The sequence below is a fragment of the Hyaena hyaena genome, unplaced genomic scaffold (genome assembly GCF_003009895.1).
Source record: "Hyaena hyaena isolate Hyena2069 unplaced genomic scaffold, ASM300989v1 scaffold_287, whole genome shotgun sequence".
NCBI lineage: Eukaryota > Metazoa > Chordata > Mammalia > Carnivora > Hyaenidae > Hyaena > Hyaena hyaena.
In genome coordinates this window covers 1,191,990-1,216,318 of record NW_024080919.1, presented here as the reverse complement: position 1 = coordinate 1,216,318, position 24,329 = coordinate 1,191,990, and the positions used below count along the sequence as shown (strand labels likewise).

At 38.3% G+C, this 24,329-nt stretch overlaps 1 protein-coding gene across 2 annotated transcripts in view; it reads right to left on the bottom strand.

The window, feature by feature from the left end:
- Positions 1 to 23,127, bottom strand: part of MYBL1 (MYB proto-oncogene like 1) — a 37,499-nt gene extending 14,372 nt beyond the window's left edge. For both annotated transcript variants that reach the window (XM_039247004.1, XM_039247005.1), the window contains exons 1-8: positions 23,007 to 23,127; positions 13,688 to 13,793; positions 13,279 to 13,350; positions 10,911 to 11,003; positions 9,066 to 9,286; positions 3,332 to 3,506; positions 1,061 to 1,135; positions 188 to 292 (exon numbers count right to left, since the gene is read on the bottom strand). In XM_039247004.1, the coding sequence (XP_039102935.1) occupies positions 188 to 292; positions 1,061 to 1,135; positions 3,332 to 3,506; positions 9,066 to 9,286; positions 10,911 to 11,003; positions 13,279 to 13,350; positions 13,688 to 13,793; positions 23,007 to 23,026 (867 nt within the window). In that variant the 5' untranslated portion in view covers positions 23,027 to 23,127. The remainder of the gene's footprint in view (positions 1 to 187; positions 293 to 1,060; positions 1,136 to 3,331; positions 3,507 to 9,065; positions 9,287 to 10,910; positions 11,004 to 13,278; positions 13,351 to 13,687; positions 13,794 to 23,006) is intronic.
- Between the last annotated feature and the right edge of the window lie 1,202 nt (positions 23,128 to 24,329).

Below are 24,329 nucleotides of genomic sequence, written 5' to 3'. Positions count from 1 at the left end.
CAAAGAGTTGTATATCAAAATCAGGCAACCTCAAAGTTGCAAATTAGAAAAACTATTTTTAGTCCATATTAAAATCTGAAGTTATACTGAACATGCCTTCTGTGTTTTAGTGTATGAAAGTCAATGCTGATGAAAACTAGCACTAAAGACTTCTAACAAGATCTAAACACTTAAGCTTATTTCTTACCGATGAAACTCGCTTTCTTCTAACTTCATTCTCAGCTGACATAAGAAGCAACTCAAGCTCCTTTATTTTTTTTTCCTTATCAGGATCTTCATCGATGAAGGGTGGCTAAAATAAGTTAAGCAAAAGAGAAAGGCAGACAACTTAAATAATGCCTTTGTTAGTAGTAGTATTAGTAGTCTAAGTTTTATTTTCTGCTATGCAACATAAAATCTGTTTTCTCTAATAAAGCTTAATTCAGCTAAGTCCCAAATGCTCAATATCACAATCTCTCTGGTATCTAAAGAGATAGCAAATATTTTCTTTCTTTCTTTTTTTTTTTTTAAATATTTTTATTTATTTCTAGGAGAGAGAGACAGCATGAGCAGGGGAGGGTCAGAGAGAGAGGGAGATACAGACTCTGAAACAGGCTCCAGGCTCTGAGCTGGCAGTCAGCACAGAGCCCGACGCGGGGCTCGAACCCACGAACCGCGAGATCATGACCTAAGCGAAAGTCGGATGCGTAACCAACTAAGCCACCCAGGCGCCCCTTAATTTCAAAATTTATAGCTGGAGTCTGTTTTAATTTACTAATATTATATATCTTATTTTATATATGACATTTAACAAAAAATATGTCCATTCACAACCTGAATGCTTTAAGGTGGAAGAATGAAAGGAACACACCTTACTTGTGTTATCAACCACCTTACATTTGTACAGCTTATATTTTCAAACTCACAAACTTTCTCCTTTAGTGTAATACTCAAAGTAAATAGAACAGATAGTATTGTTTTTGTCTTAGTTTTATGGATGAGGAAATAGGCACTATTAGACTTTCAAAATATACGTTTGAAAGTGGGTTTTTTTTCTTTGTTGTTATAAATAAAAAGTTACCTGAATAAAGGCAGAAGAAGTCTGAACATGTTCTACACAATTGCCTTCAGGCGATACATACTGATAGCCTGGGATCTAAGAAGAAATTAAAACATTAGTATCATACATAGAATACTATACAAATTTTTAAAATCTGAGGCAGAACATAAATATTGACAAAGATTAACATTAGAAACTCGTGAAGTATCTTTGCTAACTTTGAATATTCATTCATATAATAATTAGAGCTATATCTTTGTTCTTAGAATCTACTAATGAAAAGTCATAACTCTTAGGAAAGATTATCTTCTCCTGGATGAAATATGAGAATTACTTAACCTACATTTATCAACCAATCAGTCCACCTATTATGTACAATATTCACCAAATTATTGTTTTTACTCTGCTCTTAGAAGGACTGCTCTCTCTCCTGGAGAAGACAAAGTAATCACGTTCTTATCTTTCAGAGGAAGGGGTTGGCCCATATGAAGCACTCACAGAGACAGAGACTAAAGAGGGTTTTTCAATATTCGCATCTCCACTCCTACCACTACCCCAAGCCAATCTCTGTGGAAAAGATACAGAAACAGATGCTTCTTCTATAACTTGTCTTAGAAAAAGTCAGAATCACTCATGTGCTTTTTAACACTCTGACAATAGACTAAGAATTATTTTCTTTCTTTTCTAAAGCATCTAGAATAAGAATTTTGAAGCTGCATGGAAATTTAGTCTGCAATGGTGGAACAGAGTATAAGAAAAAGTATTTTTAAAAACCTAAATATCTAATAAATATAAACATGAAATTGTTGATCTTCTATAATGGCCTACCTAAATCAGTACCTGCTGCAGAATCACCATATATAACTTCTAACAAAGAATTTAATTTTCACAATACTTGCTTTATATCAGTTATCACTAAATTCCAATGAATTAGAAACTTTTCTCAAACTTTTCATTTAAATCTGTGACATTATTTCAAACTAATCCATTTTTTTCAAACCAAAGTTAGAATGATCTTTTTAGTTTAAATGAGTTGAATTATGAATACATAAATTCTTCTAAGAATTATTAAAAGTACAATAAGCAATTCTTAAAGTACAAGAAGTATTATTTTCCAATATATTTTGATTGAGACTGTTAAATACTCCCTTGGCCCCAAATAATTTTTAAAATAATGTTTCTATGAGTTAAAAAAATAAATTTAAATGATAACCTTTCTAAGAGAGAAGCAGAATGTTTCAGTTTATGCTGCTAAAATCTAGGACTCTAAAGAAAAATGTAAAGAAACAAACAATAAAAACCTTAAGGTATTTGGAGTATCAGCAGATAACTATACTGTCTTCATGTTTTCCTATTTGTAAATTAAGATGTTAAACTTTTTTTAATTGGTTCTTTTAAAATTGGTTCCTTAAAATTTTAAATTGGTTCTTTTAAAATGTCCATAAAAAAGCACATCTAATGAAGTTAATTCAAATAGAATCTGTGCATACTAACCACAGATTTTTAACAACAAAATTTTATCTTTTGGTAGACACTATTAAGTCCTGACTTAATCTTTACATTTTATGTGACAAGAAAACAAGAATTGCTCAACATAAAAAATGGCATGAGAGACAGGCGGACAGAGAAATGTAAATCAAACCTTATGAAAACTCCTAAACTAATGTCTTGCAGATAAGAAAATGCACTGTAAGGAAAATAGAGCTTGCCCTATTATGAACTTGGGTAATCTCTACTCTAATACACCTGTCTAAACAAAGAATGACATCACTTAGCTGACTGGTACTAGGGAGAAAAGCAAAGTTGAGTGTCACCAAAAAACCAATTAATTATTTACCACACCTCCCAAAATGATGAATGAATTTTGACCATTTTCTCCTTAAAGTCATTTTATACACAGTTACCTCTGAGAGATAAGCAATACTACAATTACATAAAATATTCTTAAAAAGGAAACTGCAATATGGATATTAATGCACAGATGACCATAAGCGCTTAGGCATAAATGAAGATTCAAAGAATGATAGTATTAGGAAATACTAGATAATATAAAAATTACTTATAAAAGGAAACATTTTAATGAGTTTGTTTCCAAAATATTTATCAATCAAAACAAGTAGAGATAAACATCCACTAATGGTTAAACAGCTAGTTATGGCAATTTTTTTTCAGTTTGGAAATTTAAATATCTATTCCCCTTAGTACATGCTGTATTCTATTAAGAAACAAAACATCCTCCCATATAGCAGCTAAAGAGATTTTTGAAATAATAAAGGTATTAAAAATATGTGCCTGAACAGGTATGTAAAACTGATTCTGGGTTTGCAAATGGTCCATAGTTGCACAAGGTTTGTGTTGAAGTTTGGATGAAGGTCGTTCTGATTTTATTCCATCTTGTAAGTAGCCCTCCTGTTCCACTTTTCTTCGCATAGTAGAATTCCAATGATTTTTGATAGAATTATCAGTCCTAAGAAATGAAAGTGTATAATTTAAAAAGAAAAAAAGTATTCCACAAACTTTAATACTGTATAAATTGTACAAAGTGCTTAGGACAAATCTTTACAATGAAACTAGACACATTTTTTAAAATATTTATTTATTTTGAAACCGAGTATGAGAGAGAGGGAGAGGGGCAAATAGAGAAGAAGAGAGAGAATCTCAAGGCTCTCCACAGGGCTCATCCCATCCCATAAACCATGACCTGATCCGAAATCAAGAGTCGGACACTCAACTGGCTTGAGCCACCCAAGAGACCCAATACTTTAAAAAAATTTTTTTAATGTTTTTATTTATTTCTGAGAGAGAAAGAGAGAGAGAGAGAGAGAGAGAGAGAGAGAGAAAGAGACACAGCGTGAGCAGGGGAGGGTCAAAGAGAGAGGGAGACACGGAATCTGAAACAGGCTCCAGGCTCTGAGCTGGCAGTCAGCACAGAGCCTGACGCGGGGCTCGAACCCACGAACCGTGAGATCATGACCTGAGCCGAAGTCAGATGCTTAACCGACTGAGCCAACCGGGCGCCCCTGACCCAATACTTTTTTAATTCAAAATATAAACTGTCCACCTGTAGATCAGGCAAAATTCTAAACAGTGGTGATATAGCAGTGAATAAGAATGTCCCTGCTTTCACGGGGCTTACAATCTCACTCAAAGTGTGGCAGCATGGAAGGAGAGAAGACTAGAAAGACAAAAAAAGAAAAAGAAGAAAAACATCAGTGCAAACTAAATTCAGCTATATATAAAAAGATCAGGGGCGCCTGGGTGGCTCAGCTAGTTAAGTCTCAAATTTCAGCTCAGATCATGATCTCATGGTTCGTGAATTCAAGTCCCACACTGGGCTTGCTGCAGTCAGCGCAAAGCCTGCTTCAGATCCTCTGTTCCCCCCACCCTTACCCCACTCGTGCACTCTCTGAAAAATGAAAAAAAAAAAATCATATACCATGATCAGTTGGGATTTATTCTAAAGGTGCAAGGATGGTTCATTATCTGCAAAATCAATCAACACCACAGTAACAAAATAAAGGATAAAAATCTCATGATTATCTTAATGCATGCAGAAAAAGTATTTGATAAAATTCAACATCCATTTATGATAAAAACTCTCAACAAAGTGGGTCCAGAGGAAACATACCTCACCATAATAAAGGCCATATATGACAATTCCACAACTAACATCATAGTCAATGGTAAAAAACTGAAAGCTCTTCCTCTAAGACAAGGATGCTCACTCTTGCCACTTTTATTCAATGTAGTTTTGGAAGTCCTAGCCTGTTGGAGACTCTGGGTCTAAAGTTCTTTCTTGTCCAGCAAGAAAGCAGACGCAGGATTAAAATGCGAGAGATGGCTAATGCCCGGGAAAAGACAAGAGCCCCAAGTAAGGGTTCTTGCTTCATATTTATTAAGATCAGAAGGCTTACAAACATGACGGGTGTGAACAAAGAGACAATGAGTCTGTGAACGTTAACTCACGGGCATGAGGGAAAGGGGTTTTGAGGAGCTAAGGTGTTAGGGATTTGGGTCAATAGAAAACAAAATCCTGGCAACAGGGAGATGGGCAGACAGTTGCTAACAGCAGACTTGACGGTGAGGTGCCTGATCTGTTTACCTTAGTTAGCCTAGGGGATAAGACAGAGCATGTAACCTCAGGGTTAACAAGGCACCTTTCTTTTGCTAACCAGCTCTGCTCTGGGCAGCTCCGCCCATAGCGGTCTACAGCCCTATTTATCTGTTTACCTAATTTGGTCCTTCCTTCCTGTGAAAGCAGCTTTCTGCTATAGTATTAAATTGGGGGGCATCTTCACCCTGAATACCTAATCTTGCTTACCTCATATGCCTTTGCATTGGGGTCTTTGCCCTGCCCTCTCTATTCTGGGGGCCTTTGCCCCACCCCAACTCTATCCTGGGGGCCTAATCTTGTTTACCCAAGCTTGGGTGTGAGGATCCTATGGCTTTGTAATTCTTTATGCCTTGTTAACCCATCAGTGCAAGCCCAGGGAATTCCTAAACTTATTCCCCACACTAGCCATAGCAAGAAAAAGAAATAAAAGGCATCCAAATTTGAAAAGAACTAAAACTGTCACTATTTGCAGATAGATGACTATATATAGAAAACCCTAAAGAGTCAACCAAAAAAAAAAAATTAGAGTAAGTGAATTCAATAGAGTTGCAATATAATAAATCAGTATATAAAAATCTGTTGTGTTTCTAATACACTAATAACAAACTATCAAAAAGAAATTAAGAAGGGGCGCCTGGGTGGCTTAGTCGGTTAAGCGTCCGACTTTCGCTTAGGTCATGATCTCGCGGTTCGTGGGTTCGAGCCCCGCGTCGGGCTCTGTGCTGACTGCCAGCTCAGAGCCTGGAGCCTGTTTCAGTCTGTGACTCCCTCTCTCTCTGACCCTCCCCTGCTCACGTTGTCTCTCTCTCTCTCTCTCTCTCCTAGAAATAAATAAAATATTTAAAAAAAAAAAAAAGAAATTAAGAAAACAATACCATTCACAATTGCATCAAACAGGATACCTAGGGATAAATTTACCAAGTCGGTGAAAGATCTGTACTCTGAAAACTGTAAAACACTGATAAAAGAAACAAAAAATGGCACACATAAATGGAGAGATAAGCTATGCTCATGGACTAGAAGCACTGTTAAAATGTACACACTACAAAAAGCAGTCCACAGATTCAAGGCAATCCCTACCAAAATACCAATAGCATTTTGCATAGAGCTGGCACAAATAATCCTAAAATTTGTATAGAACCACAAAAGACCCCAAATAGCCAAAGCAATCCTGAGAGAGAACAAAGCTAGAAGTATCGCTCTCTCTGATTTCAAACTATACCACAAAGTGACAGTAATCAAAACAGTACAGTTAATGACACAAAACAGAAACATAGATCAAAGGAACGAAATAGAGAGTCCAGAAATAAACCCACAGTCAATTAATTTTCAACAAAAGCAGCAAGAACATCCAATGGGAAAAAGACAGTCTCATCAATAAATGGTGCTGGGAAAACTGGTCAAGTACATGCAAAAGAATGAAAATGGACCACTTTCTTACACCATATACAAAAATAAACTCAAAATACATCAAAGACTTAAATATAAGATCACAGACCACAAAACTACTCAAAGGAAACAGGCTGTTACCCTTTGGACATTGATCTAAGCAATATTTTTTTTGATTCGTCTGCTCAGGCAAGGATAACAAAAACAAAAATAAACAAATGGGACTACATAAAACTAAAAAGGCTTTCCACAGTGAAGACGACCATCAACAAAACAAAAAGACAGCCTACTGAATGGGAGGAGATATTTACAAATGATACAATCAACAGGGATTAACATCCAAAACATATAAAGAACTCACACAACTCAGTATCAAAAAGCAACCCAATTAAAAAATGAGGAGACAACATGAACATTTCTCCAAAGAAGATATGCAGATAGGGGCACCTGGCTGGCTCAGTGGGTGATGCGACTTGATCTCAGTCAGGGTCCTAAGTTCGAGCCCCACGCTGGAAGTGGAGCCTACTTTAAAAAAAAAAAAAAAAAAAAAAAGACAGGCAGATGGCTAATAGACACACAAAAAGATGTTCAACATCACTAATCGTCAGGGAAATGCAAATCAAAACCACAATGAGATATGACCTCCCACAAATCAGAATGGCTACTATCAAAAAGACAATAGGGCACCTGGGTGGCTCAGTTGGTTGAGCATCGGACTGTCGATTTTGGTTCAGGTCATGATCACTGGGTCATGTGATCAGGTCCCCATATCAGGCTCCATGGTCAGCTTAAGATTCTCTCTCTTTCCTTCTCTCTCTCCCTTTGCCCCTCTCCCTTGCTTGTGCATGCACGTGCACTCTCTCTCTCTAAAATAATTAAAAAAAAAAACAAAGAAAGAAGTGTGGGCAGGAATGTGGAGAAAAAAGAACTCTCATGCACTGTTGGGAATGCAAAAAGGTACAGCAAAATATTATGAAGTTTCCTCAAAAAATTTAAAAGTAAAACTACCATAAGATCCAGTAGTTTCACTTTTGGGAATTTATCTGAAAAAAAAAAAAAAAACAAAAACACTAATTCAAAAAGATATACGCACCACCATGTTCACTGCAGCATTATTTACAGCCAAGATATGAAACTAACCCAAGTGGCCACCGAATGGGAAAAGAAGACGTACATGTACATGTATGGAAAAAGAAGATATACATACAAATACACACAATGGAATATTACTCAACCATAAAAAAGAATGAAATCTTGTCATTTGCTACTAACATAGATGGAGCGAGAGGATATTATTCTAAGTGAAAACAGTCAGAGAAAGATAAATACCATAGAATTTCACTTATCTGTGGAATATAAAAAACAAAGCAAACAGACAAAACAGAACATAAACAGACTCATCGAAACAAAGAACTATGTGGTGGTTGCCAGAGGGGGTGGGCAAAATAGGGGAAGGAGATTAAAGGTACAAACTTCTCATTATGAAATAAGTAAGACATGGGATACAATGTATAGCACAGGGAATACAGTTCATAATACGTAACAGTTGTGTGATGGTGACAGATGGTAGCTAGATTTAGCTTGGTGATCACTTAATAATTCCATCCTTCATAAAATATACAAAGATTTACTGAGAACCTACTTTATGTTAAGGCACCAAGCTAGCTTGGTAAAAAGATACATGAGAGACTGAAAACATCAGAATTTTCTAAACCAGATTCAGTAACCTGCATAAAAAACTTAACACTGTGCTTTAATTTCCTTGTCAATTAAAAAAAAGCATTGTTTGCTCTGCATATTTCACTTATATATAAAGATTAATTAAAAATATAGGTAAAAGCATTTCATAAACTATGAAGTACAAGGCAGAGACTACAGCAATAAAAAACAAACACGCATACCTTCTGAGTGAGATGTGGATTTTCCCAAGGTTGTTGGTCTACTGTACTATAATCGGGAAACATTGTAACTGGTGCAATATACAGTACACTTACAATGTGTAGTATACAGGGTATATATCACCTTCCCAGATGGAAATTCTGTATTTTAGCTACATGGATATATACACTACTCCCATGATTTGAATCATACCATAATTAAGAATTGAATTTTCTCTAAGGAACTTTCATAGTTTATTTCAGGCAATGTATTTGCTATTCTCTGGTCTTGTGTACAGAATCCAATATGAAAGAATTTCTTCAATTTAGATTCTATTCCAACCAGGTTTGTACAAAGAAGGTCTATCTGACTGGCACTGATAAGTAAACAATCTGGGAAGTATTTTAAATGTTCACATAATCTAAAGGTCTATCATTTTACTGCACACATTACTGCTATAAAATATTTCATTAAAGAATTAATTCTATAGTATAAACAGAGTTTGTTACAAATAGGCCCAAAGGGTTGCTTCTCTAAATTTCAATTATAAATAAAAGTCATGGGGTACTTGCAAATATACTTAATAGTAACATAATAAAGATCAAGTTTAAGTACAGGAAAACATATATACATTTATATAAGCACCTTCCAGGAAGTAGTTTGGCAATTTCTGCCCAACGATTTCCCAGCCGCTTGTGTGCTTCATAGATGATCCTGTCCTCCTCTTCTGTCCAGGAAGATTTCTTCACCTCAGGATTCAGATGATTATGCCATCTTTCTCTACACTGCTTGCCTATTCTTCCTTTCAAGTGTTTTGCAATTAAAGACCATCTTTTTGGCCCATATTTCTGAACTAGTTCAATAACCTAAGAAACAGAAAAAAACAAAGATTTAAGAAGCATTACCTTTTTAAACATTAGTAATTCATGGGAATGGAATGTACAGCATGGTGACTATAGCTAATACTCTAATGCAGAGGTGCCTGGGCGGCTCAGTTGTTTAAGCGTCTGACTTCAGCTCAGGTCATGATCTCATGGTTTGGGAGTCCGAGCCCTGCATCAGCCTCTTCACTGACAGCTCAGAGCCTGGAGCCTGCTTCGGCTTCTGTGTCTCCCTCTCTCTGCCCCTTCCCTGCTCACATTCTACGTCTCTCTCAAAAATAAACAAACATTTAAAAAAATTAAAAATAAGTAAATAAAAATAATACTGTAATGCACATCTGAAAGCTGTTAGATGTTAAAAACTCTCATCACAAGAAAAAATATTTTTATGACTATCTATGGTGACAGATGTTAACTAGACTGATTGTTGTGATTATTTAGCAATATGAACAAAGAGCAAATCATTATGTGGTATGCCTGAAACCACAATAGTGTTACATATCAATTATGTCTCAAAAAAAAAGCATTACCTTGACAGAATTTTAAAACATACCTCAAGAATACTATTTCTTTTAAATGCATTAAATCCAAACCACAACTACCAACTTAACAATTTTTCTAATAAATACTCATTCAGCATTTGTCACATACCAAAGTTGACCTCAAACTTATCAAAAATACAATGTGCTAATTAAAGTGACTTGTAAATAAAAATGTTTACATTGAAAATTAATTTAAGATAACAGTAAAAATGTTGAGACTTCTAGACTTTCTACTCTTTTTTTTTTTTTTTTTCAAAAAAAGCTTCAGTTGAAGGCCAAATAAATCAGTTTGGAAACAGGAAGGATCTACAAAGTTATTGTCTTTTCATTTTTTCCTTTCTCATACTAAAAGGATACAGAGCACACATTATAAAACCTATCATTGACCATCAAGTAAGTCATATCAGTTCTTAGCCTAGTAAACTTTTTTCTTTTTTGAGTGGCAGGAAAAAAATGCTCTAATTCCTCAACCATATTAACAATATTTCTGCCATAAAGAGCACGAACTAAAGGCCAATTCCTAGCAGATGGCAGCAACTTTCCCAATCTTCTCAGACTTTTATAATACAAAGAATTACCTTAGTTTTTAAATCATCAAACCTTTTAGAAATACAGTGTTCTGGTATCTGTCTTATTTTGGGGCTCATTATTGGTCAAGAGGGAAAGTTAAGAATGACTTCCTCACATATCATCAGATAAAATAAAAATAAAAAGAAAAATTAAATTAAATTTTATTTTTTAAAATGTTAACTCAATTTTCAACAAGAAGCTATACCCTAAATGTTGCTAACATAAGCTCTAAATAAGATGAATAAGCTAATGACATTTTTCCTTCTGTAAACTAAACTCACAGAAAGAAAAGCTACATATTTAATAATACTTGGTTTGACTCAATTCAGAAAAACTACATTTCAAGACACTCAACTTTCAATTCTTCTACAAGCAGCACTCCCTCACCCCCTAAAATCAAAGTAATTTAAACATATCCTTTGTGGCAAAACAATATATTAGGAAGAAAAAAAAACAGTCCCCCTACACAGTGAGACTAAAAAATATGAAAATGTTACCCTCTGATCCTCTTCTTTAGTCCAGGGACCCTTTATCAATTCTGGATTTAAAACTTTCTGCCATCGATGCTGGCACTGAAAATCTGAACGATTCTGAAAGAAGTGATAATTTTGTTATTGAACATCTGTCTTCCAGAAAGCAAGGCTGCCTCAACTCAAGAAGAAAGTCTTCAAGAATGATGCATTCAATAACATTCTTTAAACTGTGATATTTATCTTATATGCCTTGATTCATTTTAAATTAAAGTCATTGGCAGGGCTTAGACTATATATTTTTAAAAGCATGTATCTCTACACTGTGCCTTGTGAATGCAAAGCTATAACACAGATACTGCCATAAAGAAATGTATCTGGGCGCCTGGGTGGCTCAGTCAGTTACGTCTCTGACTTCAGCTTGGGTCATGATCTGTGTGGTTTGTGGGTTCAAGCCCCTCATCAGGCTCTGTGCTCAGAGCCTGGACCTGCTTTGGATTCTGCCTCCCTCTCTCTCTGCCCCTTCCTCACCTGCGCTCTGTCTCTCTCTCTCTCTCTCAAAATTAAACATTAAAAAAAATGTATCTAAGATTGAGAAATAAAAGAGGGTAAACAGAAAACTATATAAAATAGACAGATGAATTCAAATAGCACCGCAGTCTGGATTCATATAGTATAGCAGTACTTAACTCTACACACTTTAAAAATCCTTAAAGGCATTACCAGACCACTGCGTGGTATTTAAAGGATTTTTATGAATGATGACTTCCAAGTTATCAAGAAAAAACTAGAAGTGCCTGAGTGATTCAGTCAGTGGGGCATCCAACTTTGGCTCAGGTCATGATTTCGCAGTCGGTAATTTCAAGCCCCACGTCCGGCTTGGTGCTGACAGCTCAGAGCCTGAAGCCTGCTTTGGATTCTGTGTCTCTTTCTCTCTGACCCTCCCCTGCTTCTACTCTGTACTCTGTGCGTGTCTCTCTCTCTCTCAAAAATAAACATTAAACAAACAAAATAAACCTAAATACATCTATGTGAAAGATGTGCATTACATACATATCAGTCAAATTATGTAAGTGTTTCAGCTTAAAAGGAAAAGGAATTTACTAGGATAAGAAAACCTTATGTGGAAACATTTCAAACTCCAAATATCATTATCAAATGAAGCTTTATTTAATTCATGACCTAGTAACTCCTACCACGCATAATAAGTAATAAAAAAGCACTTAACGTCACGAATGATTTAAAGTTTACAAAAATATCAGAGGCCTATAAAGTGATAAATACAAATACTTTGTTTACTAGTCACTGTCTTTGTGCCTAGTGGACCTCAAATTATTTTTACTTAAACTGAGTTTCTTCATTTATGGCTTCAAAACATCAATGCTGATCCATTTTTCAGGCTATCATTTTCTTCAAAATAATCAGGCTGTTCCTGTATGCCCTTGTAGAACCTCTCTGTTCACTTCATTTGCTGCTGTCCGACTGAAGTTAAACTGGTAAAGCTAATATAAATAATTTTTCTAATTTAGCTTCCATTTTATCTAATACCTGCTAAAATGTCAGGAAATATGCCCAACATCCTATACATTATTTCTAATTCTCACAACAATACTACAAAAACAAGTACTATTATTTACATATTATAGACAAGGAAGCTGAGATCAAAGAAGTCCAGTAACTTTTCCAAGACCAAACAGCCAGTAGAGGTGACACTTGAATATGGAGCAGACTGACTCCAAAACGTACGCTCCTTCCATTATCTGGTCTCACTTTTCAGGTTATGTTGAAAAGCGTCATGACAATTTAGAAAGAACACAGGTAATCCGGTTTCCGACATCCACAGCAGTCAAAACAGACATTCAGCTAGGACTATTTCGCCTCCCTATCTCTAATGTAGTAAGGAACAAAAGGAATATATGTGAAAACACTTTGTAAATTATAAAATTACATACTAATGAACAGTATGTGGATAGTATGATGAACAATAAGTAGAATTCTTTTAAAGATCAATAACACCTTAAAATGTAGATAGTGGCTGACAAACTTTTCAACAGAGCTTTTTCTGATTTTACTGATTAGCTGCCAAAAGATTTCCATATATTTAACTTCTCTCAGAATGTTTTAACATTTATTAGCAAATATTTATAAAGCCCTACTCAAACCTAGTATTTTTATTTTAGATTAGTAATCTTTTTAGGCCCCCATATAAGCTAATTACTAGAAAAATCAGACTTTTTAAGACTTTGGCCACTACAGGAAGGTCAGAAAAAGAGAGATGTTTTTAGAAAGGAAACCTAAGTCTAATGTAATGAAGATGCATTTATGAAAAGCAGCAAATTTAACCCAATGGCTTTATATCATCCATGTTAGAAATATAAGAAAATACTTCACTCACTTGAAGATGACTAGCAATTAGAGTCCAATCATCAGTTCCGTGTTGTTCAACCAACTTCTTTAACTTATCATCCTATTAAAATAGATGTGAAAATTAGAAAGCTTTCTTTCCCTCACTTATTCCTCTATTGCTAAATACAGATAACTCTAATTCTTCCATGTCATATCTGATGAGTACTTGTGGAGGAACAAGCCACCATAATACAAGCTCTCCCATTTCCTATACAGTTTCTGTCAGTCTCAACATCATACCACTATTCACACCTCTAGTGCAAGAAAAGTATGTGCACATCAGTTGATGAATAACTTTTCTCATGTTTTGCTTTTCAAGATCTTTAATTTCTTTATTAAATATTATTATTAACCAATAAATACAAGTATGAAATTAGTAAACCTTATCATGTAATTACCTCATCTCTTGTCCATTTTACTCTGTTCCAGAGTTTCTTCAATCCTTTTTGTTGTGGTACTTCATAATCATGATCGGCATACTGGAGGTCATCATCCTCATCCTCACTAAAAAAAAAAACAAAAAGCAAAAAACACAATTATGGGGGCTCCTGGGTGGCTCAGTCGGTTGAGCATCTGACTCTTGATTTCGGCTCAGGTCAAGATCTCATGGTTCATGAAATAAAGCCCGTTGGGCTCCATACTGACGGCATGGAGCCTGCTTGGGATTCTCTCTCTTCCTCTCTTTCCATTGCTCCTGTGCAGAGCACAGACACACAATCTCTCTAAAAATAAGTAAGCTTAGAAAAAAACATAATTGTGAAATCAAGAATTTTATGTAACTTTGTGAATTCAATCACTGAATCTGTGTATACAGGTATGACAAAAGAAGCCACCCAGACTAACAACATACATCCAATTAGATTATTTAAGATATAAAAAAGTAAGGGTCATAAAATGGAGAATAGCTACAGTTCTCACTGACACCAGGAGATGATATGCCACCAGGGGCCAAGTGATAACCTTTATGTCATGATAAGAGTTTGACTTTTGTTCTTTATTTCCCCTTTATCCTAAAGAGTTAAAGGACTTTAGGTAAGGGAGTAAAACACAAGTATCTCATGTTTCAGAAAAATCAGTGGGAGGAATGTGGACAAATGGAGGAAGGAAAACTAATTAGTAATTTTTTATAATAACCCAAGTAAGAAATTATTAGGGCCTGACACTGGTAAGGGTAAAATACAAAACAGTCACATCCAGTTAAAAGAAACAATGGAAGAAATGATCCATTAATATTACCAATAACAAAAACAAAAAAAATTACAATATGTAGAAATAATTTGAACATACAAGATCAAAGCATAGTAAACGACAAAACACTATTGTGAGACACATTGGACCTGAACAAATGGAAACCATTTGGACCCCATTCCTGGGTAGGAACAGAATTACAAATGTCCATCCTCCCTAAACTAATTCATAAATTCTACAGTTCATACGGAAAAATAAAGAATTAGTACTACCCAGTAATGAAGACCTACTGTAAAGAAACAATAAATAAAACAGAATACACACAGATACACAGATCAGTGAAAGAAAACAGAACATTCAGAAAAAAAACAAAACCCAAATGGGAATTTGGTACATTTTTAACAGTAACATATCAAATTAGCGGTGTAAAGATTGATTTTTCAATAAATGGTAAGACAGGGTAGCTATTTTGAAAAACAAACGTGTCCTACTTTAAAATAAAAAACTTCAGATGATGCAAATATATTTTAAAAAATGAAACCATAACAATCCTATCAAAAACAACACAAAAAAACAAAAACAAAACAAAACAGGTTAGGCCCAAGCGCCTGGCTGGCTCAGTCAGAGAAGTGTGCAACTCTTGATCTCAGGGTTGTAAGTTTTAGTCGCATGTTGAGTGTAGAGATTGCTTCAAGAAATAAAACTAAAAAAAAAAAAAAAAAAAAAAAAAAGGGTAGGGACACCTGGGTGACTCAGGTGGTTAAGCACTGGATTCGATTTTGGCTCCGGTCACGATCTCCTTTTGTGGGATGGAACTCCACACAGGGCTCTGTGCTGACAGTGCAGAGCCGGCTTGGGATTTTCCCTTCCTTTCTGCCCCTCTCCCCACTGTGTAAGCACAGACACTAATGCATGCACACATTCTCTCTCCGAAAATAAATAAACTTTAAAAAAATAGGGTAGAATTCTATCTTCTTATGTCTTTCAGTAGAAGAGATCTAAAAATAACCAAAATCAAGAAACCACAGAAGAATAAACTAAGGTAATAGCAGTGTCAACAGAAAGAAGTACATGAAAATGAACAAATATTTAAAAAGTAGAAACAGATTTTGCAAGGAATCAAGGACGACTCCAAAACTTCTGGCTTTGGGAGCATAAACAGAGCTATCCACCAAGATAAAGAATAGAAGGAAAAATAGAATTTTGGGAGGGAGAAGAGAGTAAGGAGAGTCTCAGGCAGTTTTGGACTAGCCAAGTTCAAGGCACGTGAGAAATATACAAGCAGAGATACCTAGAATAGCACAGTCCAATAGAAATACATATAAAATTTATATATATGTAATTTCCTAGTAGCCACACTTTAAAAATAGAAACAGGTCAAAATAATGCTAATTATATTATTTAACCGATATATTAAAAATTGTCACTTCGGGGCGCCCGGGTGGCGTAGTTGGTTAAGCGTCCGACTTTCGCTCGGGTCATGATCTCGCGGTTCGTGGGTTCGAGCCCCGCGTCGGGCTCTGTGCTGACTGCCAGCTCAGAGCCTGGAGCCTGTTTCAGTCTGTGACTCCCTCTCTCTCTGACCCTCCCCTGCTCACGCTGTCTCTCTCTCTCTCTCCTAGAAATAAATAAAACATTTAAAAAAAATAAATAAATAAAAAAATAAATAAATAAAAATTGTCACTTCAACACATAATCAACATAATCGTGAATGACTTTACATTCCTTTTTTCTTACTAAAGTCTTCAAAATCTAGTGTGTTTTTATGCTTAGAGTACATCGCGATTCAGACTAATCACATTTAAAGAGTTCAACTGCCACAGGTGGAAGTGGCTACCCTGTGGGCAAAGCATATCTAGAAGGCAACTGGGCACACAGATCTTCAGCTCAGGTTGGAAGCCTAGGGCGGACACGCAGTTTTGACAATCACCAGCATACAGAGAACTAAAGCCATGAGAGTACAAATCCCCAGAAGAGAGGGCAGGTCTTTATGATAAATTAAATTAGAAAATTTTGAGTAGCTAGAGTATTGAATACAGTCATGAGCATCTGAAAATAACAAGAGCTAATATTTATTTAAACGTTTTAAGTACTAGGCATTAGGTTATCTATGAACTTTCTCTCTTAAAACCTCACAACCCCAAGAAGGAAATATTATTATCCTCATTTTACAGAATAGGGAGACTTTTACTTAGAAAAGTAACTTCTTGCCCATAGTTAAGCCAAATATAGCATGACTGAACTCCAAAATTCACTACTTAACTACTATACTACCACATACTAGAAAAATAGGGAAGAGGATACCAAGAAGCTGGAAGACACCAGACACTGGAAAAACCAGGTTCTAGTTATAACTTAACGACTTATTTTGCATTCTTGGATATATTAACCTCTTAGGGCTTTAGTTTACCTGTTAGTGAAATGAGCATCTACCTGATAGTGTTTCCTTAAGGATAAAATTAAATGAAAAAACACATAAAATACCATGAAGGATATGGCACAGGGAGGTAGTTCAATATTAGTACTATGTGCACAGCCTGAATGACCAGCAATATTCAAGATTATTTATGCTATTTCAACTCTATCCAGAAATTCACTCAGATTTCAAACAGCTAACGTTTGATGATTTGTTTAATCTCAATATATTTAAGAACACAGGGGCAGTTCCTTTTAACTACACATAGTTTAATTCTTACAAAACTGAAAAATAAAGGCCTGATTTAACATATACTGTCTATAGGTCCTTCGCAGGAACCTGATTTCTCTTGATTTATCAATTCCATAGGACCAAAATTCTTCATATCTAACCAAACAAGACACCAAGATCCCCAAGTCCCCTATCTATATAGCTATCTATCTCTGCTTCAGTTCAAGACATTTCAACATTCCAATGCTCTCTCCTTAAAGCCAGTGTCTATTTGTAACAATAATCTGCCAGTCTCACTTTCAAATATGCTTGTTTTGTTGAACTAATCTGAAAATAAAATTTAAATAAATACCTGTGATTTGCTGCCATCTTCAGCTATCAGAAATATCACCTGATTAGCCAAGAGGAAACAGTTAAAATGGAGATGGTTCAGGGTCCAATGACTTCATAAATTTCTAAGGCTACCAAGTCAGATGAAACACCATATTGAGGCTTTCTGTCCAATTTGTAAATACTCATGACATCTACTCTTCACTTTTTAATGCTCATCACATATGTGAACCTTCCCAACCAATTAAATAAGTGGTTCAGGAGTACCAATACCATATCTGATACATTCACCTCTCAACACCAAGCACATTACCTATAATATTTGTAAAATTAATGACTAATGAATGATCTTCCTTACTTTTACCTCCTCCAAGTACTTTGGATTCCAAAATTACCTCACTCCCTTCCAATCCAATCAAAATTTCCACTTCTCTCAATACGGCTGATCTCAAGTGGATATGAGAAAGAAAACTTTTTCTTTTTTTTCTTAACAAATGAAAATACCTTTAGGAGAAGGTGAAAGGCATTCCCACTTACTTTCAAAATCCAAAAGCACCTCCAAGTGGCAGAATTACCACTTGGTAATTCAAACAATTGTTTGTTTTAGCAAACAAACAAATAAAATATTCAGTACAGAATGGGTTCTTTAGGTTATCTACTAAGATTGCCTAACTTTTCCTAAAACTGTCCCTTCCCACACTGCTACTTCCTGCCATCCCAAACAGACCTCAGTTGTGATTTTCACAGCTTCCCCTCTTTCTGCTCTCCTCTCAGATCCCAACAGCTTCCACAACAGCATATTTGAGACGGCTTTTTAAAAAATGGGTTATTTCTGGACCAAAACAATATTTAATTTGGGGGCCTGCCTATATAAATCTTGAGTGTTCAAAAAAATATCTACCTGACACCTAATCTGTACAAAATTCACCGTGGGTTCTTCTCAAGATATTTTAAGGATATGAATCCAAAGAAGTTACTTTGGTCAAAAGACTAGTTTCCAAGGAGCAATTTTCCTGAAAACTTGTGCAATGTGAAAATTCTGCCTAAGTTTTTAACCATATACTTGATTTGTGAGAAATTTCTATTTCTACATGCGGTTTCATTCTCTGTTTTGCATCAGCACAGTCATCAGTTTCAGACAGAGTTATACAGCCTGGTCAATGTTCAGGAAGCTGGGCTTTTTAAGTGGGGGAGTATGAGGGAGGATTAAAGTAGAATTCTTAGAATCATCTCTCTACCACTGGGACTTTCCTAGAGTCTATCCACCTATCTACTTCTCAGTTATAGCATAAAGTTATTTCTATATTGGTTAAGTAATTGTTAAAGGATGATGTAACTTTTAAGTAAGTGTGACAGAATAAGATCCTAGAAAACTCTCAATATCACTAGTTACAACAGAATGATGCCTGAGAATGCCTACAATTTGCCAAGAAAAAAGAGAAGGGATAAAACCCCACGAGTAATCTCACCAATATTCCACTTTCACCATTTAACAATTAAAAAAAGTACCATTGCTGAATAATGGTTAGATACCATCAAAACAAATCTGTCTTATTTTTCTGCCTTTCAGTATCATCTTTTAGCATTTCTACATTACAGCAATCAGTAATGATAGTAACTAAGTAAAATCAACTCCGAACCTTAGAAACAAATAAGCCATTTTTAATATAGAGTGACTGATCTAGAAGACAGCAAAAATGGGTGAAATTATTTCTCTCATCGCAAAGCAAAAACAGAAGAGGAATTTGGTTTCTGAATCTTCATCCAGGACTTGGTTTCCAAAATTACTATGCCAGTTATATTTTTCAAGTCAAAGAAAATATTTATTCTATAACTATCTAATATATAAGCTAAGCACGAAAAGGAGTTTTTTTTTTTATTATAAATGAAGTAATTAGGATGATTATGAAACAGCAAAATGAAGTGCATGCACACACACACACACACACACATAAATGCTATGATTCATTTCGCCAGTAAAATGGTTAAGAATAACTCTACACTGGGTATGAGCTTATAGGATATTACAGTCATAACTTACCCTGTGAAATAATACACAAGCTATTCTTGACAATATTAACACAAAATACTTGATAATACTAAGATAAAACATTAGGAAGAAGTTCAGTTTTAAAGGACACTAATCATCCCACCCAAAAAGAGTAAGATAAGGTATTGAAAAGAAGAATTTGAGAATTTTTAAAAATTTACTTTTATTTGAAAAGAAACCACTGGTTTGAAAATACAGATATATCAACAGTTCTAGAAATTTGGCTCTAAAAAAATAACTTCAACATGATCATATTTTAAGTCACAAACTGCATCAAATCTGAAATTTTTATCAAAATCCAAAGTTACATCTTTATTATACTGCCTTAACAGGGTAATTCTACATTTTTTAAAAGTCTAATTGAATTCAAGATATGAAAATTTACCAAGTTGATTTAATAAAGTGAAATCAGGCCACCCAGTGGTTAATACTATGTACTGCATACATGAATATTTTATTTCCAAACCCGGGCTGCAAACCAGCATCATTATAGTAAGACAAATTTGACTTCGTTTGATCATTATTAATAGCAATTCTGAAATAAATACTGAAGGGAATTTTACCTAGCTACTCATAAACAAAAATAATGAGAGAATTTTTCTTTTTATTCCATTAGTGTATATATTTTTAAATGAGCAAGGATGATTACAAAAGGGTTCAGAACACAATATATATTAAATCTAGAAGTTACCATACAGGCCATAAAATCCAAACCCTTATAATTAACAGACTTAAAAACTGGGATATAGAGTTTACTTGCTTTCCTAAAACAATATTGCTAGTTAATAACAAAACTGATTGAAAAATCAGTTCTCATGTTTCAGTATTCTCTTCACCCACAACACTCATCATTTTTCTGGGAACAACATAGTAAAACTGCTTCCCTTCACTCATGCACATAACTGCTGGAAAACATTTTCCAATGTAAAATGTGGCTTTTACCTTTCCAGTTCAGCGCAGTCACAGATCATCAAGTGTGTATACCTGAATCTGTTACTATTTAAGTAGGTCTTCGAGTTCCTACGTGACATTTTATAAAGCTTATTTAAGGGCAGACCTGGATTTTAAAAGTCAAAATTAATTACTCAATACATAATGAGGCTTAAAAATCAAATGTTAATAACAAATATGCCAATTTTGGTACTGCCTCTAAATTATATCATTGAAACCCCCAGTGGGATCTAAAACTACTTAAAGTCACAACACTAAATGAGCCTTTTCCTTTATGTAAATCTAGATCAGAGATACTCCAGCCATCTTGAACAAAAACCAAAAGAGCCAACATCCTTCAGTTGTTTCAACCTGAGGTAGTAGATTTTTACTCTTTTTTTCCCCCATATCATACATAAAAAGCATACTACAGAATTTATGTGCAGAGTCTTCTGTAAAACTTTTCTACAGCAAAGTATACTTTTTGCTCAAATACTTAAATAGTTGTATAGTGGAGATCTTAAATTGACTAAATTGTTTCCTTTCTCATTCAATTATAAATTAGGATATTTATTAAGATATTTAGCCAAGAGGCATGAGACTAGACTTTACCCAATAAATAATTTCTCCTTCAAAACCTTTCATAGTCTATCATCTTCTCAAATAAGACATTTTCATATATAAGCAATGTAATTCTGAGCATGAAACATTCAAGTATGAAAACCCTAAGAAACACACCATTCAGAGACGATAATTTCTCACCACATCCTCTACCTCTATACCCCGTAGGGAACTTCACCCCCACCCCCCCCCCACATTTAATTACTCTAGCCTTACGACTTTTTAAATCATTTTACAATCATTTCAATTCACACAGCTGACAAGGAACAAAAGTCAACAGTACAATTAATATTTGGATTTCAGGGCTCACAGTACCACCAATAAAAGAAAATAACCTACACAGGCAAATTAGTCATTAAATCACTTCTCCTTTCTTGGTCTATTATTATGAAGAGAACAGACAAAATAACTGGAGAAGGCAGGGTTCTGACATTCAAGCATCCCTGTCTAAACATAACTAAGTGCTGATGACAGCATTAGCTAAGACATTCTCTCAAATAAGATTAACATCAATACTGAGAGGTAGATAATGCCACACAATGAATATAAAGAAACTTCCAGTACTGAGTTGACATAGTCATGTGTCACCTTGCTTAATGAAGTTAACTTTATTTTTAAAATTCTGTATATTTAAAAATCCAAAAGAAAAGGCCTAAGCCAGTACCTCAGTAGTTATAATTACAGGAGCTTTTCATATTGTTTTTGAAGATGAGGAAGTTAATTAGAGCAGTAATTCTCACCTGGGTGATTCCGCCCCCCTTCAACACTGATTTGGTAATGTCTGGAGACATATGATTGTCACAACTGGGGGAAACGGGGTGTTACTGGCATCTACTGGGTAGACGCCAGGGATGCTGTTAAACATACTACAAAGCACAAGACAGCCCCCTCACCACGAAGAATTATCTAATCCAATATATCCATAGTGACAAGGCTGAGACCCTTCCAGAGACTGGGTTTGTGTGTGTGTGTGTGTGTGTGTGTGTGTGTGTGTGTTCCACCTCGAGAGTCTGACCTATACTGTACTTGCCACAAAATGAGTCTAACAAGGACTTAATCATATATTTTATCTTGATTTCTGCAAAAATACACACAGCAGATGCTAAGTAAAGGAATACAGCAACAAATATTATGCGCAGCTACTGCCAGTTTTAAACAGGAACCCGCAATGAATGAACCCTAGTACTCAATTTAAACTTTGGAAATACATCTCTGGTTACGACTTTAAGGCTGTGGACCTAGACACACAAAACCACTTGTGAATCCTACCAAAAACACCTTTTAAGGTTTATTTAAGAATAGTGACAAAAGACACCCTAGTTTTGTGCCATCTACGTGTGTAGCTACTATGGCAACACAGTAATAACACGTGGATGAGTAAATGCCTCCTGCAAGTTCTCCAACAACAACAACAATATGCCCTGGCTCCCGGCAGCGGTTAGTTACAGTCAGAGCCAAACGCGGGCACTAAAAACATTCAGTGAATCAGACACTGTTTCAGGATCAAGCCACGGGTAGTAACAGTGTGACATCCTCCCGACAGAAGATGCTAGAAAGACGCACACACAGCTGAGAACAAGGTGAGCGCGTCTGGTCCTGTCTCCTCGGCTCTTCCCACGGGGGTCCCGTACCCGTCACGGCGGCGGGGGCGGCGGGGGTCCCAGCGCAGGGGGGCGCACGGCTCCTATTCTAGCCGGTTCGGAAGAACCGAGTCTCTCCGACCCCGGGTTCAGGTCCAGCGCGTCTACGCAGCGCACCCCCGGAGCGCACCGCCTCACCCGGCCCCGGACTCCGGCCGCGAAGGGGCCGCGCGCGGCTGGAGGAGCAGCTCGGAAAGGGCACCGGGCGTCTGCCCCCCACTTTCCACTCGGCGCCCCCCGAGTCTCCGCCCCGCCGGCCGGGGGGGGGGGGCCCCCGCGGGGAACCCTGCGCCGCCAGGGAGGTCACCCACCTGCGCGACCTCTTCGCCATCCTTCAAGTACCGCATAGGCGCGGGCTGGGCGGGGACGCGGCTCAGCCTCCGGCGGCCTCGAGCGGACGCTCCCGGTGCCCGGCCTCCCGCCGCTGCCCCCGCTCCCGCTCCCGCTCCGGGCGGCCGACGGAGGGGCGCGCGTCCCCGGCAGGGCAGGACGCAGGCACGGCGGGCGGACGCGACCCGCCCCCGGCCCGCAGCGCAGTCCTAGCCGCGGCCCGGCCCGGCCCGGGACGCCCCCGGCATGTCCGCAGGCGCTCGCCCGGCCCCCCCCCGCCCCCGCCGCCTCTGCGCCCCTCGCTGCGGCCCCGGCTCGGCTCCGCGGCGGGCGCCCGCCCGCACCCTCGGCCCGCAGGGAGCGGCTCCGCCGGCTCGCAGCCTCCCGCAGGGTTTTGTCCGCACCGCCGAATCTCGCGCCCAGCCTCCCTCCGGAGCCGCCGTTTGAATCTGCGCACGCGGCCCCGAACCTCATTGGCTGCCGCGGCCGCACGCGGGGGACGGGGGCGGGGCGGGGATCGCGCGCGCGGCCGAGGGCGGGGCCGGGGAGCTGGAAGTCGGGACTGGAACTCGCGGGAGCCGGGGCCGGAGCCGGGGGCCGGGGGCCCGGGGGCCCGGGGGCCGGGGGGCGGGGCCGGAGCCGGGGGCCGGGGGGCGGGGCCGCCGCCGGGGGGCGGGGGGCGGGGGGCGGGGCCGCAGCCGGGCTCGAGGGCCGGGCCAGGTCTCACGGGACCCGGAGCGCGCCGAGCGCCGCACCGCGCGGGGCCTCCTGGGAAAGCGAGTCCGGAAGCTGCGGCGAGAGTCCGGACTCCCGGGAGTGCGCGGGCCGGGACCCGGGGGCCGGGGGCGGGGGGGGCGGCTGGGCGGCCCCGGGGGTCGGGCGTGGGGCCTCCCCCCCGCCGAGACGGTCCCCGAAGCCCCCTCGCAGCCCCAGCTGCCCCGCTCGGCGCCCCTCGGCCGTATCCCGCCTCATTAGCTTGGGGGCGTGGCCTTCGGATTTGAGACAAATCTGAGCGTAAAATTAGCGCGGCCGTTATTGTTTAAGCAAAAATGTGAGCTATTTTGGGCCAGGCGTCAGAGCTACCGGAGCAGCGACGACTGTGGCCGAAGACCGAATGTCCGGAACAAGCAGGCGTGACGGGTGGATACGGTTTTCGCTGCAGAGGTGCCGGCGCGGAGGCAGGAAGCAATCCCGGCTGCGGCGGCGCCGTCCGGGAGGAGCGGCGGGAGGACGGGGCGGCCCGGGAGGAGCGGCGGGAGGGCGGAGCGGCCCGGGAGGAGCGGCGGGAGGACCGGGCGGCCCGG